At 47.4% G+C, this 24,429-nt stretch overlaps 1 protein-coding gene across 1 annotated transcript in view; it reads right to left on the bottom strand.

The window, feature by feature from the left end:
- Gtf3c1 (general transcription factor IIIC subunit 1) overlaps window positions 1–24,429 on the bottom strand; it is a 66,728-nt gene that overhangs the window by 21,122 nt on the left and 21,177 nt on the right. Inside the window, exons 7-21 of the mRNA XM_032892690.1 lie at window positions 18,552–18,713; window positions 16,263–16,378; window positions 14,707–15,019; window positions 13,851–14,053; window positions 10,835–10,971; window positions 9,301–9,454; window positions 7,223–7,326; window positions 6,319–6,503; window positions 5,884–6,153; window positions 5,605–5,750; window positions 4,736–4,833; window positions 4,296–4,392; window positions 4,008–4,185; window positions 684–822; window positions 219–354 (exon numbers count right to left, since the gene is read on the bottom strand). Of these exons, the coding sequence (XP_032748581.1) occupies window positions 219–354; window positions 684–822; window positions 4,008–4,185; window positions 4,296–4,392; window positions 4,736–4,833; window positions 5,605–5,750; window positions 5,884–6,153; window positions 6,319–6,503; window positions 7,223–7,326; window positions 9,301–9,454; window positions 10,835–10,971; window positions 13,851–14,053; window positions 14,707–15,019; window positions 16,263–16,378; window positions 18,552–18,713 (2,438 nt within the window). The remainder of the gene's footprint in view (window positions 1–218; window positions 355–683; window positions 823–4,007; window positions 4,186–4,295; window positions 4,393–4,735; window positions 4,834–5,604; window positions 5,751–5,883; window positions 6,154–6,318; window positions 6,504–7,222; window positions 7,327–9,300; window positions 9,455–10,834; window positions 10,972–13,850; window positions 14,054–14,706; window positions 15,020–16,262; window positions 16,379–18,551; window positions 18,714–24,429) is intronic.

The raw sequence follows: 24,429 nt of genomic DNA, 5'->3' as shown, positions 1-24,429 counted from the left end.
CCCCCGCCCCTGCCGCCCCCTTACTGGAGGCATTGTGCCACCAGACTTTCTGTGTGCCTCTAGAAAGGAACAACCATGCATTTTACAGATTAAGACAGAAACCAAACCAGGCTGGGCAGATACCCTTCATCAGCTAGGTTAGAAGGTCAAAGGGCCAGGAGGCCCTTTATAGTGATGATGGTGCCAGGTGCTGGGATGTTGTGTCCCCAGGAGCCTACCTTTCTGGCTTTGTTGATGATGTAGCTGGTCCAGACCCAGTTGCGCTTCAAGTGTGCATAGAAGCTAGAGTCCAGCCCAGCAGCTCCCAGTCCATCCCCAGGGACTAAGCCTTCATCCACAACTTCTCGGCTCCCCCTGAGACAAGGCAAATAGAAAAAGAACCCTTTCTGGTAAGTGAGGAGCCTGAGCGTGGAGTGGGAGAACCTTTATGTGTATGTATGACAGTGCACACTTTCCCAGGACACTGCTGAACAGCAGAAAGAGAAAGCTTGGACCCCTAGGTTGGCAAATTAATTTTTCACAAGTCAAAAAATCTGAAATTGCCAACTTCTACATTCTGACAATAGATGGAATTTCAGAAAACAGTAATGCTGGAAACACGATAACCAAACTGCTATCTCTGGCTTCTAGCCTGAGTTTTTAGCCAAGTCTAGGGCCACAAAGATGAGTGGGGCGGCACGCACGTGGTATACTCCAGCATGGCACACTTGCGCTCTAGGTTGTGCTTGTCCATGGCGCTCTCCTGCTCCTTCCGCAGGCTGCCTTCTGGGTCACTGCCCGGATCAGGGCAGATCTTCTGTGCACATGGACAACGCACCACACCTGGAGAACCAAAGCAGGGCTCAGTCATGTTTCCTGCCAGGTGCTGGCAGCCAGAGGGAGAGTGAAGAGTGGACGTCAGTCTGTGAGGTTGTAAGGAAAGGGAGCCCCAGTGGCAATGTCACACAGGATGAGGAGTGAAGAGAGCGGAGAGAGGTGAAAGCTGCAATGGGAACCTCTGAGGGGTCTCTATTGATGCAGTCTGTAAGGACAGGGAAGCAAGTGCCAACTAGGGCAAGCCACCTTCCTGGTTATGACAGTGAGGACAGCTTTTCTTGGCTAGAGTGGTATATAAGCTAATTTGCTCAGCTTTACTGCACCCACATAGGTGTGCTGACAGTTTTGGTTTAGAAGGCCAGGAACTCAGTTCAGGGAGATTACAAAGACTTTGTACAAGACTATTGTTCATTTGAGTAGACATGTGACACTTAAGTGTTCTTAGGCCCAAGGTACCCACTGACATATGTTAAAAAATACTCTCTTAAAAGCAAAAAACACTACCACGGGGTGGTCAATAAAGAGAACAAGCAAGGTACAGTTAGGGAAATGGTAAAAAACAGGGGCTTTAATCAGGGCAGGAGTGGGGAAGGTGAAATCAAAGTCTGAAAAAATTATAAACAATTATTTAAGAGCACCCCCATACATGTGAGTCTGTACACATATACAGTTTAAATGAAATCATTCCTGCTGGGCTGACGATGCTCCCTCCAGAGCCATACACCATCTAACAAAGATCCCAACACGCTTTTGAGCTGTTGGCCACTGTTGTCCAAAAAAATTTCCAAAACATTAGACTATTGATGCTGCCCTTGGCTGCCTCCAGGAGGGGAAATTCCTACTGCTTAAGATACCATGCCCTTAGGACACAGGACACTGGGGACCTGAGCTGGATCTAACCCGAAGCCTGCCTCTTGAGGACGTCCTTGTATGGTATCAAGAAGCAGTATATAGCCTTTCAGTTATGATGCCTATGAACCACATCAATGAGCAGCACGGTGTGATGCCTCCAAGGCTGCAGCAGTGGCACGCACCCCTTGGCAGTCACCAACAGCTCTCTAATGGGACTTTAGAACTGCTCACCAAGAGGGTACCATGCCTGGTACTGGAAGTCAAGGCAACCACCTAGGGCTAGTGAAGTCATGGATTCTGGAGAACCTACAACCACTCCTTACTAGAGTGGCATAATCTCTAACTACATTCTAAATCCTTATCCATACACACCCAAACATAAGTGTAGTTCCCATCTCTCACTTATCTTTAAAACAGACAGAGCCCATTATAACCAAACTACAACCAGCCCCAACCAGTCCCAACTGCATACATACATCTACAACACAACTCCTGTACCCAGGTTCAGGAATTGCCATGTTAGAGGGATGGACACATTGTAAGAGCCAAAGAAATAAAAAGTTTGTTGTGGGATGAAGTCTTACCAACATGGCTGCCTATAGAAGACCCGAACAAGGATGGCACCAATACCCATACTAATGTGGAGGGGAAGGAAAGCTTAGATCTCAACCCTAGACAAAGAGTAGCAACTAAGAAGTGCCAAGAGCAGGAGAAAGCATCTTCTCCGAGGAAGAGCACACCAACTGTTTATCAATACCAAATGATTAGCCCTGAAAGCACACACACAAGTGACATCATGTAACAGAGTGGGTTATACTTACACTTAGGATAAATATATACACTGTACACACACACACACACACACACACACACACACACACACACACACACACACACACACACACACACATCAATTAAAGAAAAAAGCAACAATGAATTTGAGAGTGAGCAAGAGGTGGTATATATTAGAGAAGTTGGAGAAAAAAAAGGGTAGAAATAATATAATCTCAAAAAGATGAAAGTACTAAAAAACAAAATTTAAAAACAGAAACAAAACAAATGCCTCCCAAGACAGGGTCCAGACCTGGGAAACAGTACTCTAATATGCTGTCAAAGTGACCTGTGTGCATTCTGGCATTTCAGACACCCCTACTCCACAGCACGACTGTGTCCTATGTTGCAGACTACGCTTCTCCACATTACTTGGGACAGAAACTCCACAAATGTTTGTTGAAGAAAGGGACAATGGATGTCTGCTTAATGATTGTAATAAGCCTGTGACATCCCAGCTTACCTAAGGAGGGACAAAGATGCAACTGCCCGGCCTTTGAGACTGATGCAAACTATATGCTAGGTTAGAACATTTTATGTTGGTATAAACTAAAGGAGGGTTTGTGCTTTGAAAACATACAGTGGTAAGAGCTTCCTTCACTACTAAATACCAAACACTATTGAGACACACTGCAGTAAGACTTGTCTGGACTCCTTAAAGCTCCTGAGTGCAAGAGTACCTAAGTGTGTGCATCCCTAATCCAGCCACAGTCCCTCCTCTAGGTGTGAACCCAAGTGCTTCTCTCATGTGGAGAGAACACTCTGATGGTGACTGTGGAGCTCTGTAGCAGGAGTACCAAAGGAGAGTTCTACCACCTCCTGCCAAGCCCTGGGCTGTACTTGCCCTTGCACACATACAGGATGCCCACTCCAGAGAGGCACTTATACAATACCCTGGAGATGTACTAAAGAGAATCCTGTGAGGAAACAAGATAGAGCAAGATGCTGAACAGGCTTTCTGGGGGATGAGAGTTAAACAGCAATGCCCAGCATAGAAGATGGGCATTCAGTCATTTTTTGCATGGCTTGCATGTAAACATTCCACAGCTTCTTGCTTTTCAAATAACTGCACTTTCTACAGGGTCCCCAAGTCTATTTCCAACCCTTCTTCCACTCTCAGCTGCTGTCTTCCCTCCAACGTATCTCTAACGCTCTTGAAGGCCTTGCAAGTGTCTTCTCTAGCCCCAGTGGCCTCAGATTACAGCACTTAGCTGAGCAGTGGTCTCTGTCTTCTTACCTAAGGCAGATGCTGCATAAATACCAACCTGTGCTTGTGAGTGAAGATGAAACACTTGGGTTTGGATGCTGGATGGGGTTGGGATGGGACAGAGCTTTTCATTTCAAGGCTGAACATAGGGCTTTACAAGAAGTCCCAGGGACACCCTGGGCCAAAGGGAGTGGGTCTGAATGATAATGGACTCTGTGAGCCCCCAGGCTCTCAACTGGCTCTGCAACCTTGGTCACACTGAGGAGAAAAGAACAGGGGCTCAGTAAGCCAAAATACCTACCTAGTGGGGTGTTTAGGCAGATACACTGCAGGTCAAACCAGTAGCTTTCCACATCCTGCATGGAATCCAAGACGTAGAGACGTCTCTCAAAAGGCCGGCTGCTGTGGGCCAGGTTGTAATGTGGGTCACAGATGGTGGTGTCCACAATGACTGCATTCTTCTTCAGGAAAACAAAGACCTACAGGAGACACCGATCAGGAGAGGAGGCACACAGGAATCAGCACCAGGGTGGGATGCTTAGGGCTGGATTGATAATCAGGCCCACCTCACTGGGCTCGGAGGCACTACCTGGTCTTTATCCTGAAACTTCTCTGTGGGTCCAAACTGTAGCAGCCCCATGTAGCACAGCCGTTGCAGGTTCTCCACCACCGAGAAAATATACCGCCTAGAACAAACCGAAGCTGGTCCCCCTCCACACACCTCACAGAGCCCTGAGGCCAGAGTAAGGCATGAGCTATTTCTCTTGCCTGGGATACCTAGTCCCCTAGGGCATCAGTCACCTTAGGGTTCGAGTTGAAAAGTAAATACAAGAGAACAATCCAGAATACTCCAGTAGCTACAATTCTTAGCAGCAAATTTTATGTACTAAAATCAAGAACTAAATGCACTCACTCATGTATCTGGTGGATGAACTACTGAACCCTTAAGGCTGCACAGCAGGCAGACAATGCCTTTCACTTCTCCTGGGATTGAGTATCGGGATCTGGCTTTGTGGGACTTATTCTCACCTCTTATACAGTAGCTGCTGCCGGATGTGCCTAGGGAGGAAGCGGATCAGTGTGTGCTTCTTCAGAGGGTCATTCAGAAAATCCTCCAGGTTATCCACCTACAGAGATAAGTTACCAGTAGGTTCAGCTCAGCTACAGGCTCATGAAAAACCACTTAACACTATGACCTCCCCATCTCTGCTTTGGGTCCTGTATCAACCTCCCAGATCACTCAGCACACGGCAGAGGGGCAACACTACATTCTGGTCCTGCAGGGAGGCACACAGCTGCTAAGCCTCTCCAGGAGGCAAAAAGGGGCATCCTCTCAGCAGGGAAGGCTGACTGCAGATTCTCTTCCCTAAATAGAAAACACTGCCAAAAAGTAGAGAGGACATATGATATGAGTATAATCATAATTCAGTTTTTAAGAGACAGACAGACAGACAGACAGACAGACAGACAGACACACACACACACACACACACACACACACACACACACACTCACTAAAGACTAGAAGAAAATGTACTAAATGAATGACCCGTGATTAACCTTGAGTGCTAGGCTTTGGGTCATTCCTGTTTGCTCCTTTTTGACATCATGGGGCTTCTAAAAGGTATTTTATGCTGCAGCGTATCTATTATCTTCTTACCTAGCCAGCTATTTCAAGTACACATGACTCACCATCCACCCAGCCAGTTCCTTTATCAATCCTACCCCTACTCTCTGTGAAACAACAGATGCTTTCCCTTGACTGACCACCTCAGTAGCCACTCATCCTTCTACTCATTCACACTGGGGTGAACTCCAAATTCTTTCCCTGATCACACGGAGCACAGGCTTCCAGCCCCACTACCTGTAGATATAAGATGGCCCAGAACCACAGGTACCTTGTAGCTGACTTGAACAACTTGGACAAAGATGGAGAGGGGCAGGCAGAGAAGAATGTCACTGACAAGAGCCCAGCCAAAGCCGAAGTCTCTGTGGATGGGGATGGGAGGGACGTAGCGCATCCATGAGATCTCATCCACATACACTAGGAAGACATCAAGAGTCACTCCAGGTAGCTAGTAGATGGTCAGAGGAAAACAGACTCACCCTGCCATCTCCTTCGTTTATCTCTCTCTCCCTACACTCTCCACCCCAATGTACAAACCCATGGCACTCACCTCTCTCTGTGGAGAGTTCCATTTCTGCCTCCCAGGAGCTGCTTTCTGTGCTGTTTTTGGCTTCAGAGGAGTCCCAGTCATCTCCTGAGGAGGGCTGGACCCCTGGTCTGCTGGGCTCCTGCTTGCCTGTTTTCTTCTCACTGTGGAAAGTAGGCTGTTCCCCAGTATGGCTGGCAGGATGCCCATACACCAGGTACCACAGGAACAGGTGCATCACCCGAAGGCGGGGCATCTTGGGAAGGAACCCTATGGAGCGCCCAAGTCCAGGAACTGTAGGGAGAAAGGTGTGGGCAGTACTCAAGCAACCCCAGATTGTGTTTGGTCTAGTTCATCCCACAGCTACCATGGGCTAGCTAGGGTCTGAGTGCCAGGGAGATGATGTATATACACTGTTCAGAACAAAGCAGACCAAGGTACTGTGAAGCTGCTCTTTACCTATGACAGGTTTGTAATTCTTGAGTGGGGTTATGCCCATTTTCTCATCTGTCTTTTTCACCCGTGTGCTTTCTGGCTTTGAGGATGTGTTCGCTTCAGAGTCTGCTGATCTACTTGGGACCTCTGGTTCTTGGTTTCCCTCTTCTGCTTCCTCTTGGGGTGCTGGGGCCGGTGGAACTTTAACCCTGCAGTCCAAACATAAGGTGCAGAAACATGTTGGAAGCAAAAACAAGGCTTATCTTCCAGGCCTGGGGTTTCAGACTCAACTGGTCATGAGATGAGGCAATGACACAAGTGAATGGTCTCTAAATCATGACGGGCTCGTGTGGGATCTTCAGAGGCTACTAGCCAGCAGAAGGAAAAGGGAGCTCAGTATGCTGTCTCCTGATGCTTCATAGATGCCAGTAACCAGCAACAACAACAACAACAACAACAAAAAACTACTGGCAAATTGTTCAGTTTCTCTGATCAACCTCTGCCCACCAGGAGCCCAGCCATCTATAAACTGCTCCCTTACCGGTGTGCATTCAGCCACTTAGGGTAAGATGATCGAGCCTTCAAGAAAGGAAGTACAATGACTTATGCCACAATGAGACTGAGCTTCCTCACAAAAGCATTAGTGGGAGTGCTCCGATTGGTTACATTCACCAGATGGACAAGCATGAGGGAAGCTAGTGTGGTTCAGTGGGAAAGTGTTGGCATAGTGTATGCAAAGCCCTGGTCCCATCTCCAGCACCATCAAAAAAAAAAAAAAAAAAAAAAGGAAAAGGGTAAAGTTAGAACAAAGAATGAGCCACAGCTTCTAGCCAGCAAATCCAGGGCCTCATGAAGTGCACGCAAAGCCTTGGAAGGCTGCTGCGGCGGCTGCAGGCCTGGGCAGTTAACTATGAGCTCTTCTACTTGCCTGTTTGCTGTGCTTGAGTTGGAGATCCGGAAGCGAACCTGCTCAATAGCACTTCTCACAAGAGGGTCATTCTGGTCCATGGAGGGGTGCACGACCAGGTCTACCTATGGGAAGAGATTGGAGTGTCCCCAGAGGGCAGGCCAGGTGTGACCTGAGAGTCCACAGCAGTTACTCCCAGCACACCCACAATTCAGAGTAAGGCAGAACATGTGGTAGACAGTTTGCTGTTTCAGCTGCAGGCATCTGAACTCTTCAGGGACTGAGTCACCATGTCTTGGACCACACCACTGGCCCTACAGTTTCCCTGACTAGGCTGTCACAGCTCACCAGCTCTTCTCATAGCGAGGCAGCTCCTCACACCTGCTCATTAATCTGGAAAGGTGAGTGTGGCGTAATAGCAGCCTCCCTGTGTGGTGCACCTCTGTGTCTGGCAGAGGATGTCGGGTGGCTTTGTTGTTACCTCTACCTGGGAATCTAGGCAGAATGGTTACGACTGGTTGCTGTTCCCCGAGGTAAGGGGAAAAAATGTGGGTGGTGAGTAGCAGCTGGCAGGAGTCAGGACACCAACTCTAGCACTGGCAGAAGCACACAGGTCGAGGGAGCAAGCCAGGCCATGAGTGAGGAGACAGCTTCCTGTGCTGCTGTCACGGCAGTGTGAAGGGCAGCAGCTGTGGGGGCTGGCACAGACAGCAGCAGTCCTGGGCTCCCCCTAATGCCCCACGCCCACCTCTGCAAGAGTCCACCTGTGCTGCTGACTTCTTTGTAAGACCTAAACAAGATCCAGTTAGGCGACTTCTCCACAATCTGAACAGGACTTAGAGATGGCAGCTCCTGTTGGCCCCTTGTCCTAAGCCAGCAGTGAACTCCTCAACAGCCTAAGGGTTAGGACAGGTTAGGAGCATGGGCTTCAGCCAATCACCAACAGCCTGTGCCAAGCAAGCCCTATTAGAAAATAAGCCTCAGCAGTGAACTTCAAACTCAGTTCAGAAGCATACCACAGGTTTTTCCATTGCTGCCCTGCAGCTGGAGGCTCTGTTTCCACAAACTTTCATTTCTGTGGTTATGTGACCCTAACTGTTGACCTGACACCCTCATCCCCTCTCCCGGGCTTTGATCTTCACTAGCTAGCTTTCTAGAACAGCACTAGCTAAGCCAATCCTGAGGCCAGATAGTCTCCCCAGGCCCAAACTAGGGATGGATTTGTTGCCCTCGACAATGACACCAAGGAAGTCTGACAGAGTAGCTTCTGGAAAACCTGCTGAAGTCATAGGGGCTGTGATGTGTCCTTCAGTGAGGAAGGCTGGCACATGATTAACTGCCACTTCTCAAGTGGATTCATGGCAGACAACTGTGGATGAAGGCACTAGGTCAAGGAGACTTGATGGCTTTATTTTGAAGTGGTTTGCAGCAGATATAAAAGCCCATGAGTCCTGTCTACATGCAACAGCAAACTCTATTTCTTAAGCCATTTTTGGTATTGCTGTATATCTCAAAAAAAAAAAAAAAAAAAAAGTAAAAATGATTTGTGAATGTAGAAATGACCTTGTCCACTTATAGTGAAACTAACTATCAAAGCAGGGCTCCTTTAGAGTGGAGAGAAAAATCCAGTCAGAAATTACGGGGCTGTGAAGACATTCCTACTGCTTTCAGTCTGAATGTCCAGCTGCACCATGGCAATTACTCTGACCCTGAAAAACTGATGCTGTAAGATGTTGCAAAGCCGCTGAGCTACAGTTACTATGGGAACAGCTCCCATCACAGTGCTACAGAAACAAACACATCCCAGACTGGCCACAACCCTTCGAGATCTTAACACTGTTCTGTGTGTAACAGGTCTGCTTCTTTCTTGTTCCAGGGTAAGCCAACCCACTGCTCTAATGTTCGAGTGACTGCTCCCAGCTTCCATAGGAAGTGTACCAGTAGGACCCGTACCCTCCACAGTAAGAGGCACAATTGGATGCCCCAATCACTAACTAGAAAGGATCAGTCAGGCTACAACAATGAAAAGACAGTAGGTCAGAAAGTTTCCCATAGCATGGAGCTAGCTAGGTGGGCTAAGGGGAGGCCCAAGAGATTACCTTCTTCTTGATGCCATCTTGAATGACTGTAGTCCTATACAATCTCAAGAGACCCTCCTCAGACAGGTTCCGCACCAAGCGGATAATGGACTTCTTACAGCATTTGGTGGAGACACCCTCTTGCTTCTCCTGGTCCATGATCATCTTCTGAATCCTGAATGGCAGAGAAGGTCACTCTCACATATGTAGGGTACAGAGGTCTGTCAGGAACCAGGGAAACCTTGAAGGAGTCTTCCACACCCTATGAAGGTGGGCTTTTTGGAACATGAAATATCATCTTTCTAGAGTAAACAAACTAGCTAAAGAAAGGCCACTACCCACAGCAGCTCTACAGCAAGAGATCACAGGACTTTACAATGAAAAGGAATGGGGGGGTTGGGGATTTAGCTCAGTGGTAGAGCGCTTGCCTAGCAAGCGCAAGGCCCTGGGTTCGGTCCCCAGCTCCGGAAAAAAGAAAAAAGAAAAAAAAAAAGAAAAGAAAAGGAATGGGGGAAGGGCACAGAGTACAAGGCTGGAAACCTGTCTTCTCCAAGTCTGCACGCTTATTAAACATTCAGTTAGGAAAAGCTCAATTTACCACTTGTTCCTTGGTCTGTCTAAAGCTCTTTTTGTCCATTCTACTGATCTCTCTCAATCTTTCTGATTCTTGTGACATTTCTAGATCACTAATCACAGAAGAACAGGGCCAATATGAATACCAGGACACCTAGACAAAAAAATCCTCACAGCACAGGAGGGACCAGGGTGTCCTGGCATCTGAGGTGGTCCTTGCATCCCAGCCAGCCAGAGACAGAGCAAAGAATCAGCGTTTGTGACTGCAGGGGAAGGCCCTCTGTCCAGTGGTTTTTACTTTGGGCTCAGAGATCTGGAGGTGCTGCCCCACCAGAGTAGTGGCTTCAAGAGCTACAAAGACCAGACCTTAAACTTAGCTCCTCTATCCTTAACACAGTCCTGTCTGTGTCTCTTGCCATGACTGCAGGAAGGTTCTTGGTCCCCTTCTCTTGTAACAATTCCCAGTGTTACAGTTTAAATATGATATGCCCCTGCAACTCATGGGCCTCACGGACTTGGGCCCAGAGGATGGTGACAATGCAGGCTTTGTAAGGTGCGGCCTGGCAGGAAGAAGTAGGTTGTGGAGACAGACCTTGCCCTCTTTCTCTGCTTCTTGGCTGTCATAAAGTGAAGAAGCTCTCTGGCTACATATTCCTGCCACTACGCACACAGAGCCAAGAGACAACACCAAGAACCCAAGAAACCATGAGCCCAAACCATGATCCTCATTCAAGTTGTTCCCTTACCTGCCTGTCACAGCTACAAAAAAGTAACACTCAAGTTAGTTGAAAAACCAACATGGGCTCTGAGACACCTAGCATTTTAATTCTCTAGGTCTACCCTTGCCAAAGACAGGATACAAAATCTACATCCTACTGACCATGATGAGACACCGTAAAACACACACTGTGAGGCAGCAGCTCAAGGCCTTCCTGTTTCTTGCTAGGGAGAAGGGCGGTCACAAAGACACCAGCACACTTACGTGAACAGGCTCTCAATCAGGCGGAGGTTGGTGACAGCTTCTATAATCAGATTTCTGCGCTTTAGCAGTCGGTATGTTTTGTGAGGCTTGTCCTGGCCTGAGCCATGCCGTCCGCCCTTCTGGGAGCCACCACCCTCCTACATATCAGAAACACAGATTAGGGGTCAGAAAGGGTGGGACCAGACAGACTCCATACCTGAGGGGCGCACTCCTTTTTCAAGGAAGTCAGGTCCCATTATTCAAGGAGAATCCCTATACAAGACCCTACTACCTTCTCATTTCAGGGTTCAGAAACATCAGAGGTACCCATCAGCTGATGATCATGGGTGACTTGGGGCATCACCCACTGGGATACTTCTAAAAGCAAAGAGCAGCTCCCTGTCCACGGCTTCTCCCCAGTGGGAGAGAGAGCCCAGCACCCCTGCTAAGGCTGTTGTTAGGCCATGATAGCTCAGCACCACCCTCATTGCTGCTCTCAGGTCCCAAGAGGAAACCAGGGAGCAGAGAGGCAAAAAGCTGTACAAGATCATACAGAACAAATGTGTGCACGCATGCATGTGTGTATGCATGTACACTAGAACAAGGCTTCCAACTCTAAAACTAGGAACCTTCTGGAGGTCAAGGCAGAGCAGGCTGGGAATGTGGACTAGGCTTCCTGGGGTCACCAGGATGGAAAGTGATGGATGGAAGCGGGAGGAGTCTGTGCTTCTCCCCTTTCTATGTATGTGTGTGTGTCTGTCTGCCATATGTGAACAGATGCCCAGAGAGGCCAGAGAGGGTATAATCCCCTGGAGCTAGAGTTCCAGGTAGTCGTGAGCTGCCTAGTGTTGGTGCTGTGCACTGAACCCAGGTCTTCTGCAAGAGTAGCAAGCACTTTAAGCTGCTGAGGCATCTTTTCACCTACAACTTTAATTTTTAAAAATGTTTTATTTATTTTTACTTTATGTGTAGGAGTGTTCCTGCATTCCTGTATATCCATGTGCCGGTATGCATTCACCACCACAGGAGGTCAGAAGAGGGAATCAGATGCCCTGGGAGCCATAGATGGCTGTGAACTGGCATCTGGTACTGGGATTTGAATTCAAGCTCTCAATGCAGAGCAGGCAATACCCAACCACTGAGCCATCTCTCCTGTGCCCCCACCCACTCGACTTTCATTCTTAAGATCTGTCTGTCTTCCAGGAGCTGACCACAAACCTGTGCCTTTATCACGCCAGTATGGGGCAAGTCTGAACATGATCCCTGAATAAGGAAGAACACCTGTTGTAGGTTGATGTCAAGGCGACACCTGATTACACAGTGGAGAGTGGGGCGGAGACAAAGTTGTATAAGGCAGGCAGGAGAGAGGAGGGAGGAGGGGATCAAGATGGAGTCTGAGGAGGATGGTTCAGATTTAGGTGAACTACATCAATTTTATCTTGTCTAGGTGGGCGGTTTATATCTTTGTCAATTGGCAGTGAATTTATTGTGTGGATGAATTGTGGATTGAGAATTTAACATATAAATCTAACTGCCAAATTATAAATTTTTAGAACTTTGATTTTACTGGGCCAAAGAGGACAGAGTGTAAAAAGAAATGGCTGAGAGGCAGTTGGAGAGTGTCAATCTGGTTCTGTTGCCCGTGCAGAATGCACAAGGCTCGCAGAATGAGGTGTGTGTGTGGGGGGTGTGTCGTGTGTGCATGCATGCGTGCGTACCAGGTGTGGTGACTACCGCCTAGGGGACCACTTGGAGAGGGAGGATAAAATGGAGACATCCAGGAGAGGGCGGCTTGCCGACAGTGTGGCAGAGTAGCAGCCAGAAGGAGTGGATCTGGCTCTCGGGAACTGACAGAAAACGATCCATTTAATTTTTACCCCAACGTCCTGTGGCAGCCATAGGGCATGCTTGGGTGGGTGGCTATGGCTTAGTGTTTTTATGAAATGGAAATGCATCTCAGGTTCTGGGGTGACAATGTGGGGACAGTTGAGCCTAGCTTGTTCTCTGCCTACCACAGGTGCTCCAGGTCAGACAGGGTTTTCTCACAGTAGGAACGGAAATCTAGAGGATTTCAGAAAGGTCCCCAAAGTGGCAGCCTGCTGTCCCTCATGTCTCAGAGCAACATTCTGGAGGAAACTGCCCCAAGTAACCAGAAGTTGCAGAAGCAGAGCTATGCTCTGCCAAAAACCTTCAGGGAGCCATGGATATAAAATGGAGTGTTTGCTGCTGTTGATTTTTATCAGACAGCACAGGAACTCTGGCCTGAGAGGAAGGCCTGTTGCATCAGGATTAGGACCCAAAAAGAAGGTAGTGGGCAGCATCTAGCAAGCACTAAAGAGTGGAAAGAGTCTAGATCAAATGACCCAGAGCCTATGACTTCTGTAACAGGGCCATGGCCAAAGTGTAGGCTGCTATTCCAGTACACGAGAATGGAAGCTGGTAAGGGCCCTAGGCTGCCATCTCTTAGCAGGTCAGTTCCCCATTCCATGGCGTTTCCTTTCATCTTCACAGACCAGACTCCATATTTCTCCTCAGGCTGCGAAGCCTGAACAAAAGGGCAGCAGCCAGTCACCTGGCTGCAGATCTGGTCCACACCGTGCTTAAGCTTAGGAGTTGGAGGACAAGTGGGCGGCAGTGGGTTCTGCCTCAAAATAACGACAGCAGCAACACAGCCCTCCGCCCTCCACCTGCTCATCATCCCTCTCTTCCCAAGTGTGAGAGTCAGAAGGTCAGGTGCTACCAGCTGCCTTCCACGCAATACTGGCTATGTGAACTAGTCACACAGACTTCCCTCTGAGCTTAAGTGAAGAGACTATCTTGTCAGAGGTCACTAGACATTTGGGACGAGGCCTAGCATGGGGCAGAGGCAGCAAATGGTTCCGTGTCACTCTATGGAACTGCTGTCATCACTTGGCTCACAGCCTGTGTCTGGCAGGTGACATTCTTACTACTATCACCTGTTCCTGTCCCTGGACTCAAGTACCGAACCAAGACGACTGGAGTCTTCCTGCCATAAGCCCCTAGGGTTGTTACTAACCTTGGGGTTATCAAGCCGGACCTCCTCAATCACAGCGATGTCACCACTGTGACTGTCCATGCTGTGAGGGTCAAAGGGTACATTGAGCTCGGACGAGCTGCTGGTGTCCAGGCCATCCCTACAAGCAGAGCTTCGGCGGGATCTTTCCACAGCGGCACTTTTGGGCTTCTTTAATGGGTGCAGATTTAGGACTTTCCACCCGCCTGCAATGAGGGTGGACACAGCTGGTCAGAGGAAAGCAAGAAGGGCTTCTCTGCTTGGTAGCTAGGGCAGGTGAGCCCAGGGACCTCCTTGGGCTCCTCTACAGTCTTGGAGTACAAAGCTGAACACGAGATCCACAAGTCTATCAACCACCCACCTTCTACACACCTTTTAAAGATCTGAAGGCATCCAGGGTAATATACTCCTGGAACCTCAGTACTCGGGAAGCTGAGGCAGGAAGGGTGAGTGAGCTCAGGGTGGGTTGCATAGTAACATCCAATCTCAAAACAAATAAAATTTACTAGGTTGTAATAGCTCACTTGGGAGAACATTAGACTGAACACCCCTGTCTCCATAGTGTTCTGTAAACTAAACTCTGCTTCTGGAATGGACTGGGGGAAGGAATGAAGCTGATAGAACTCTTACCTTTTTAATAGTAAACATGTAAAAAAAATGTTATTCGAGGAGACTGACTACCTTGCAAGAAGCCAGGACACATCATATGACTGTATCCCCCACATCTATAATGGTGTGATGACAGCACCTAAGAGATGCTATCAGGTGTTTGCTGAGCTGAACAACTGCTCCTTGATTACGGCTGGCGGTTCTAAGGTGTATGGCCACGATGCCCCCTTATGCTTCAAGCAGCCCTTACCCTTGGCTGGAGTGGAGTGATGAGGCCGAGAGCCAGGCCCAGCATCCCCGGAGGCTCTTGAATGCCCCCGGGACCCTCGGCCCCTACGCTTGCCACTGCAGCTGCTCTCTTCCTCACTTTCGGAGTCAGAGAGGAAGGCCTCTTCACCCTCAGGCATGAGGGATTCATCTTGTACTGAGGCGAGGCTCACAGTGGTTAGCAGCTCTCCTCGGGCCTTTTCACGCGCATATTGGCGGCTCAAGTCACTCTCCTCCGCAAATACACAGGAAATGTACTTGGTGGTCCTCTGCCGGCCTTCATCTTCCATGAATCCCTAGGGCAATCGCATGTGTTAGCCTACTTCAGAGGGTGTTAACACCCATAGGTGCACAAATGGTCCAAGCAGTCTCTCCCTGTCTCACAGCACCTTCCCGGCAGGGCCTGCCATGACAGGATTACACAGGATCTGGACTGTGTCTGCTTTCTGAAGCTAGGAGCCCTTTGTGGAGAGGGCCTTAACGTGATCTTCCACGTACCCTCTGTGTGTGACATTGGACCTGGCTCGCAGAAACAGTCAGGAATAGGCTTGTGCTAATTATATAGAGCTCAGAGTTCCACACACTGCAGGCACCAGTTCTACACAGCCACATCTGTGGACACCTGTAGCTTCATTACTAATCCGTGATCATCTTGCCTTCTAAAATGGGAAAGGGGCTCATCCCACAGCATATTGTGGGAGAAAGTTAAAATCTTCAATGAACCTACTATATGCCAGGGATATGCCAAGAGCCCTGCTATACATCAATCAACTACTAATCCCTGCCTTATGGTAAAATGTCCACAGTGGCCCACCAGAGGCTCTGAATGAGTACCCAAGGGGGGTACTATTGGGAAGGGCAGAACCTGTAGGAGGTGGGAATCTAATAGGAAGTCCTGGTCACTGAGGAGTGCTCCCAAAGCGGGTGTGTGTGAGTGAATGTGCATCTACATGTATGTGTCTATGTCCCTGGACCACGTTCTGGCTCAGGATGTGAGTTTATTCTACCAGTGTGCTCCTGTCATGAGGTGCTTGCTGTCTCATAAGAGGTCCGAAGCAGCAAAAACCATTTGATTTTGGACTAGAGTCTCCAGAACAAGCCAAAGCAACCTTCCTCTATAATTAACTGCCTTAGTTACCTCATTATAGCTACAGAAAGCTGACTAATATCAGCCTCAGGAGCTGAGATACAGCTTTGAATTACAAAAGGGGAACACTAGGTCTCAGTTAGTCTTTGATGCTTCCAGGTGCCAGGCAAGGCACACCAATGAGAGGATAGGCAGCTTATGAGACACCAGCCAGCTTGTCCAGCCGACTGCCCTCACCCAGGAGTGAGGTGCAAGGGCAGCTGCTACCCTGTCACTCTCTCCAGTGCTTCAGTTTTAAGAAGCAGAACCAGAGAAGCCCTTAGAGAAGGGAGGTCTGGCATGCTAGTAGCCCGTTACAGCTGCCTCGTGGACAGACAGTACGGCATCTGCTTCTCTGATGGATAGTCCGTGTGCGCATCGGATGAGGTACTATAGGGATGGCAGGGTGTTACCTTGACAACCTTGAACCTCTGAAGGAGCCGACACAGCATTCTTGCTTCCAGTTTTCCCACATTCATAGCAACTCGGATCTCAGCTTGGGAAATTCCTTTCGTTCCTCTGCGCTCAACTGTGAAAAACACCACACTTGAACCCCGCCACTGCACAGCGGCAGCTGCTCACAGCTACCTCCCTGCTCCTTTGCTAAGCACAAAAGTGGAACCACCAGACAGAGAAAGCACTTCCCCCTCTTTCCCAAGGAGCACTCCACTGCCAGACTTAAGAGCACTACCTGACCCTGAGAACACTAGCAGCTCACTTTGTGTGTTAGCTCTCTAGTTCTCCATGCTAAAACATTAAAGAGAAAGTAAACTGTGGGTATATTCCAAGAGAAGCTGACCTATTAAAGTCTCTAACATCACCTTTAAGCAGCAGTAGGAAGTTAATGAACTTACTTAAATGAAAGTGACCCTTTCAAAAAGCATCACAATGACTTTTAGGACAATATCTGGGAGTGGCGGGGAGGGCTGTCCTTGAACATGTGATCATCTGCCTCAGCTCATGTGCTCCCATGTTCATCTCCTGAAAACCTCTCTGGATGTGCATGTCCATGTTCCTGTGGAAACCAGCAATGCCCCTTTCTCACAGCCCGACCAGCCAGAAGTACAGAGAAATGATGGCAGCAGCCCCATAGGAGAGAACAGGAGAACTGGTTGTCTCTTTTGGTACCGTGTATGTAGTCCATGCCTGTTACTCAATATCAGTATGGTACCTGCCTTCCACAGCCCTTTCTAAATACCCTGGGATCAAATATTCCAGGGAGGAACCTGGTGGGAGGCTGTTACATGAGCTTTAGACAGATGACTGCAAAGCTCTTTGTACAGAAAAGTTTTGTTTTCGTTTTTGTTTTAATGCATTCACACATTTGAGGGTGCCAGGCAAAAATCAATCGGAACACAGGACGCTTTCTACATCTGACACGCATAAAGAAGGCCATCAGAATGAGAGGAGATGGCTCATAGGCCATACACGGGGACAGAGGGCTCTAGGCAGTTGTTTTTCTAAATTGTGTTCTGAGGAATCTGAGCCACCATGAGGACTGTCAATCTACAAGCCTTCATGACGAGCGATGAGCCACCATGAGGACTGTCAATCTACAAGCCTTCATGACGAGCGATGAGCCAGCATGACCTGCTGGGCGACTCTAAGTCAGAAGGCAATGGAGGTTCCAGAAGCTGAGTAGCAGAATGGCAGAGGTTGAGTTCTGCTGTCTTCAGTAGAATGGCTATGCTCACTTCCTCTGTGCATCAGACTTCAAGGTGCTTGCAATAATGGGGTAGAACCCGCCCCCTTGCAGTGAGTTCTCCTCTATGGGCTGGCTGTTCGAGAAGCACTATGTGGTGCTCTCTCCATGTGTCTACTTAGCCTCTGCTTTTCTTCCTTCACGCAGCAGCACAGGCCCCATCAGAAGCAGAGCGGATGCCAGCACCTAATCCAAACCCACCAGCCTCTAGAACTACAAGTCTTTAAATACTGTCTGCTCTTGGATGCTTTGTTATCGCATCAGAAAACAGAGTAAGACAAACAGCTAGCGAAGCTTCTTGAGTGTTTCTGTGTGGGCTGTCATAGCTAATTTACTCTTGCGCCTTTTATCCTGAGAATGTGCTCATGTGGGTTTCATCCAATATGATGTTTATTTTAGGTGGATTAAGGGATTCTCAGATGGTAAGCATTATTCTTAAGTGGGTCTATAAAGGTATTCACTTGTGGTGGAACCATCCTAGGAGTCAGAGGGTAACATGGGGAGGATATGCCCAGATAGGTAGTGCGGTATCTCACTGGGAACCAGTGAGAACAAAAGAACAAACAGCCAGGAAAGACAACTCGCACTCTCCCCAGGTCGCTCCTACCTGGGTCAGGAGCACTTTCTTCCCTTGCTCTGGATCATGAAAACCCATAGGCTCTCTAGTGGCTTCCCTGGGTAGGCCTCAATGTCCACGTCATATCAAACAATCTCCCTAATAAATCCCCTCAAAGATACTGTTACTCTTCATCTACTGGTGCATCTCTAGAGAACTCTGTTTTAACACCCCATTTTCACAGACAGGGAAGCATGGATCTTGTTAAAGCCACATATCTAGGAGGCAGCAAAGCTCTACCCTGAACCTGATCCAAAGCTGAAGCCTGGAGAGAAGCCTGCAGCCTCCTAGGCTTTATGTGCTGGAGCTCCATTTCCCTCATGGGGAGCACCTTTCCCTCTCCAGGGCTCATGACCTCAGGCAAGGGCTGAGAGCAGGACTCACTGAGCTCGTAGGTCTGCGTGAGCATGTCCCGCTCAAACACGATGTCCACAGGAGGTACACCCTTGGAGATGACCTCTTCATCGTCATCGTCATCATGGTCATCTTCCATCTTTCGCTTGAACTCCTTCAGGAGCTTAAGGCACCGAACCATGACATCAGTCCCTAGGAACAGGGCATACATCAGCAGACAGCAGACACAGCACCTCATGGGAGAGCAGTTGATGACATCCTGAAAGGCCATAGCTGACCTGTGATCACAGCACGTTCATCCCCCGAGAGTTGTGTTTGCAAAGTTTAAAACTACTAATCTTGGGGCCAGAGAGAGAGATGGCTTGGTGGCTAAGAACATTTGCTGTACTTAGGGGACCCGGGTCCAGTTCCCAGCATTCACAGGTTTGCTTCTTAGCACCTCACATCAGAGAGCTCATAACTGCTTATCTAGCTCCAAACGTAGAGGATCAGATGAGCCTGTCTAGCCTCCAGGGCATCCCCACACATGTGGCACATACTCACAAAAATATACACACAAATAGAATGAAAATTAATAGATAAAATGAATATAAATTTGGAAAAAGTCCTACAATACCTACTACTAGGGGCAAGACTATAGTTCTTTGTTAACAAATTTAGAGCAAGAAGAAATATCCACAAAAGGATCAGGGTGTTGCCCTGCTGGCTTGTCAGTGTAGTTGGAGGACATGGCCTATTCCTTTGAACATTCTTCCAGGTAGGGCTCATACATGAAGAACAACTTTTCCTTTAAAGCCAACAAGAGCCCTTTTGGTAACTGAGAGTGGTAACTTAGTTTACAAAATAACTCAAAAAGAGGCCAGGGCAGACAGGACTAACAGGTCTGAGCCAGCACCTTTATATCAGTGCCAGTGACGAACACAGACAAGGCGGGGCCTCACTGCAGCACAAACCATGCTCTGGGCTGCTGAGTTCTGAGGGAAATGCATCTACCTTCAGATAGCCTGCAGCGACCTACCACGTCAGGGGAAAACCCACACTATGCCCAAGGAAAAGGACAGCAAAGATGGGAAACAGTGTAGACACTTAGCACAGACGTATGCCAGCTCACTGGTCTTAAAGGGCTCCAGGAGTCATTTTATATACAAGGAACTGAAGCATGAAGGGTTAGATCACCTGCTCAGGCTCCCCACAGCTTGTCAGTGATTGGCAAATTACTCTGTCAGGTTTCCTCAAGTAAAAGTTTGAGAAAGCCAAGGGTAAGCAGAGAATGGCATGCAAATTCAGTGTGATCCCCACCCTAGTGTGAGAACTCTGGGAAATTATCAGAAAGCCCTAGGACAATTGGGGGAGGTAACAACAGTCTTAGGTGACTGCAAAGGGGCCTGCCCAGAGTCCCAAAGTCCTAGGAAGCCAGTGGTTAGTGATGACAACCACACAGGTCGGAAGCCTGTTTGCCAATGTGATCCGTTCTTTCTGTGCTGTTGCAGGGTATTTATCAGTTATTTACTATTACATCTGCCGCTCAATGTGGCTGGAAGAAAAGTCCTACACGACTGCAAGAGAAAGCCCACCAACATTACAAAAAGCAGAGGACCTCGGACAGAACGGCACAGAGGAAAAATTCACCTGGGATCAGCTGCAGAGGAAACATCAGCTCTCTGATTTCTGTTGGACGCTCAGAGATACCCAGGAGACCCTAGAGCAATGGTGGCCTGAAGCCCAGAGCAAGGGATGATGCAGGAGCCAGTGAATCATTATTGAACCCCAAAAGATAATTTTAACGATATATGCAGACTTTTCTTGCACTAAAAATGGAAAACTTCATATACATTCTGAAAAATCAATATTTTAAAAGAATATTCTAGTTTGGTGGAATGTAAATTTTAAAAGGCTTGTGTTTTCTCCATGTCTCCTTTCTTCTCTTTAATTTTTATTAATTCCGCCCTTTTCTTTCTTTTGCTTAACTTGGCCAAAGGTATGACAATCTTGTTAAAGACTGTAGGAGCCTGAAGTCATGGAAGATCAGAGGAAAACAGTATCTTCCGGATAAGACAGGAGTGCTGTCCTCATGATGCATAGCAGCTGTGGCCATCTGCATAGCATCAAGCCAGTCAACAGTCAAGCATGGAGTAGGAAGGGCCCATGAGCCCCTACTCCTAACTGACAGTGCCTTCTGGTGGAGGGATGAATAATTTTCTGTAAGGGTTTATCATGGGTTATTAAACAATAATTTAATGTAGAGATACAACCATGGAATTCAAAGAAACAGAGTAGTGTGGGTGAAATAAACGGGAGGAATATCATCAAAATACATTGTTTGAAATTCTCAAACAATAAAAATATTTAAAGTATATTAAAAAAAATGGAAACTCCATTTCAGATCTCTGATGAGCAAGGGCAAGAGCTGAGGGAACAGAAATGAACAGGGTGAGCCAGATGGCTCAGACAGGTTCTTATCTGCAGGCCTGATATTGACGCTCCATCCTCAGATTTTCTGCTCCAAGGAGAAGATGAACTCAAGCCCAGGGCCATTCTGGCTTTCAGTAGCAAGGCTTTTCTCAAAGGAAAAAAAAGTTTTGTAATAGATCCCCGAGATGGTACCTTCTTTCCTGCCTATTACCCTTATTGCAGCCTTCAAACACAGCCAGGGACAAACATCACACCCAGCTGCTGGATTGTTGAGACCTTTGTTTCAATCAGATTCCATAAACATTTATTCTGTACTGCATTCAGAACAGACACAAACCAGACAGATTTCCTCTGATGTAAAAGGAGACAAAGTTGAGGCTTGGCAAGGCAAACCAGAGGACACTGAGCTTGCTGTGGACAGCCCAGGTTGACAGTCTGGTTCTGCCTACCACAGGAAAGCTCCTTTCCTCTCTGAGCCTCAAGCAGAGTTAATTATAAATGCATCTTGAATGGACTGAGCAAGGGCAGGCACAGTGATTCACCCATACCTGACACACTAAGTGCTACAAACATGCCCTCTGGCCGGAGGACTGAGGGACTCTGCTCTGCGGGACGTGCCACAGTGCCCCCAGGGCTCTATCTCCAGCACATTTGGGGGGGGGGCTTGGAAATGAGCTATTCAGTAGGGTGGAGCAGATGTCTATCTAGTGTAAGGGACAATGAAGGATGAATGGGGTAGCCTTGTCACAGAGGACTGGCATTCTAGGCAGAGGAAGAAGTCAAAGAAAGGGAAAGAATAAAGACGGGGCTGAGCAGCAAGGCAGGCTGTGGAAGGAATGTCTATATGCCACGTAAGTAACGCTATTTTGTAGACATGATGGTTGGGGCCATGTGGCTTGATGGGAGGCCTGCGGGAAGGAGATCTGCAGAGGCTGAGGTCCTAGGGGCTCTAAGCAAAGGCTCGGGCCCATACACTTCCCTTTCTCCATGAGTCCCAGTCTCTCAACAGTGGCAGCACAAGGGACTGAGAACCTAAGCACTGTAGACACCGCCAAATCCTTGCTTTCTTTGCTCAAATCCTTGCAGCAGCACCATCCCTCCGGATGATCTGAGCCATGCTCCTCATTTTCTTGGATGTACAATGAAGAAAAAGAATAAAGAGGTTAAGAGGATTAGAGAAAAACTTAGAACGGTGCCCAGAATTTTATCTAGATGTTTGGCAATATCGGTATTGCCCTGCCTACCTGTTTTTAAAGTCTAGGACAAGCCCATAGACAGGTCTGTTTTCTGAACAAGGAAACAAGAGCCCTGGTAACAACCAGCAATCAGCTGGCTACACCCTATGAAGGGACAAAGGGAAATCCTGACAACCTCTCCTTCAACACTTGCCAGTCACTAGTCAAGAGTGTATTGTCTGCCGCCATCACTGCTGACCCCATCCCCCAAAGGTGGGACATTCATGCCCACTCTTGCTGATAGCTGCTACCTCTGGAAAAGAGACAGGAGCTGTTCCAGGAGATACCACCCTTGCCCTGTGCAAGTGATCCAGGTGCTGACAGCTTGATAATGCTCACCCCTTACCTGAGTCTCCCCTTTAACAGTTTCTGCCATATTAAATGCTCTTGCTTCTTTTATACATATTATTGACAGTAATTACTTTTCACTCTTATAGCTAGTGTCTCTTAATCACTTTCACTTGTATTAAACTGCTTTGTTTCATCATTTTCTTTCTTTTTTTTCTTTTTTCTTTTTTTCGGAGCTGGGGACCGAACCCAGGGCCTTGCGCTTGCTAGGCAAGTGCTCTGCCGCTGAGCTAAATCCCCAACCCCGTTTCATCATTTTCAAAACACAAAGTTCTACACTTTAAAGATCTGGGACAATGCTGACCCTTTGTCTTTATGCATTTGTTCGCCTTTAATCCTGTTTTTTGCTCTTTATTCTTTTTCATTTTTCTTGGCTTTGACTCTCTTTTAGGCCCGCATATTTAATTTATTGCACTTCTATTATTCTTTATATGGCTCATTTCTCCTAGTTTGTATATCTTAATCCTACTATAATTTTTTGAATATCCCCCCTTAATGGTCATAATTTTACTACTCTGCTATACCCTGTATGTTTCTTGGGGTTTAGTTTTATTTATTTTAAATTTAACAGCTTGACTGACATTTATTTCACATACTGTATATCCATCCATCCTTTCAGTGGGTATAGGTCATAGCCTATGGATTAAAATTCAACCTGACTTCTACCACCCCCAATCCTCTACCCTTTTTGCCCCCTGAACATTAACAATCCTAGTCCAGATTTTCCCACTGACTTCGCTACAGGTGGAGTCACATGACATGGTGACTCTTTCTTCACTTAAGTGAGAACCACCGGAGCCACACAAAGGGGGCCTCTTTGCGCTATTGATTTGCTTCACTGACCTGCACGTCCTCTGTGCTCGTCTACCACTGTCTGATTTCTGCTGCTCTGCAGCAGGGTTTGAAAACAAAAGTGTGAGTTCTACACTTCCTTTTCCCTCAGGACTGTTTAGCTTTCTGGGTTCCTTACATTTATAGATTTTAGAATCAACTCCCCCAAGTCTGGAATCAGACATGGACTGTGGAATCAGATCAATCTGGGGAGTCTGGCATAACATTAGCATGCTTGAGCCATTTTTTGTTTACACAGATCTTAAATTTCAACGGTATTTTATAGTTTTCATAGTAACTGATCTGCACATATTTTGTTAAATTTGTTCCAAGTTACTACAAACAGAATTGATTTCTCATCTTGACGTTTAGATTCCTCATTGTAAGTGTAGAAACCTAGGAGTGGGGATGCATATCCAAATTAGTTTCTGCAGAATTGTTTATTAAGACTCACAGATATCAGCTTTGGAGAGCCCCAATCCCCTTCAGAACTGGATGTGAGGTGACTACCTCAGTCATCAGCCAGCCCACTCAGAAGTGTCCCACCGGGGGCTCCCAACTGAGACCCTGTTGGAAGGGGTTGCCAAATTCACTTCTCCGTCCTTATTTTTATCAGCACAATTTAATAACACATGGTGGCTAGTAAATACTTGAGGAAATAATTAGAATTTATAAATCAGAGCAGTTCAGGACAACTGCTTTTATTACAAAGCTTAGTTTGCTTTTGGCAAATAGATATGGCAAAGCGTGTGTACCAAATATGCCTAAATCCAAACTCTGTTTAAGTGGTTCAGAAACAATTCATATATATCAGGAACGCCTGTACATTTACATCAAATAAAACATCTTTATTTTTTTTTAAGTCTTTCTACTCCATAATGCTTTGGAAAAAAAATGTTTCCTATTTTTTTCTAAAACAGAACCGACACAGCTCAAGGCATAAACCCCTGGAAACTGTATTTCAGTTCTGTCTCCTGCACAAGAACAGCAACTGAAATGGAGTTTGGTTAAATTACTTGTACAAGCACTCACCTGGCTCTAAGCTGATTCTGCCCAAGTACTAGGAACACAAAACATGCAAA

Source organism: Rattus rattus, chromosome 2 (genome assembly GCF_011064425.1).
Source record: "Rattus rattus isolate New Zealand chromosome 2, Rrattus_CSIRO_v1, whole genome shotgun sequence".
In the NCBI taxonomy this organism is placed as follows: domain Eukaryota; kingdom Metazoa; phylum Chordata; class Mammalia; order Rodentia; family Muridae; genus Rattus; species Rattus rattus.
The sequence above is the reverse complement of the archived record's forward strand: the minus strand, read 5'-3'. Positions and strand labels throughout refer to the sequence as shown.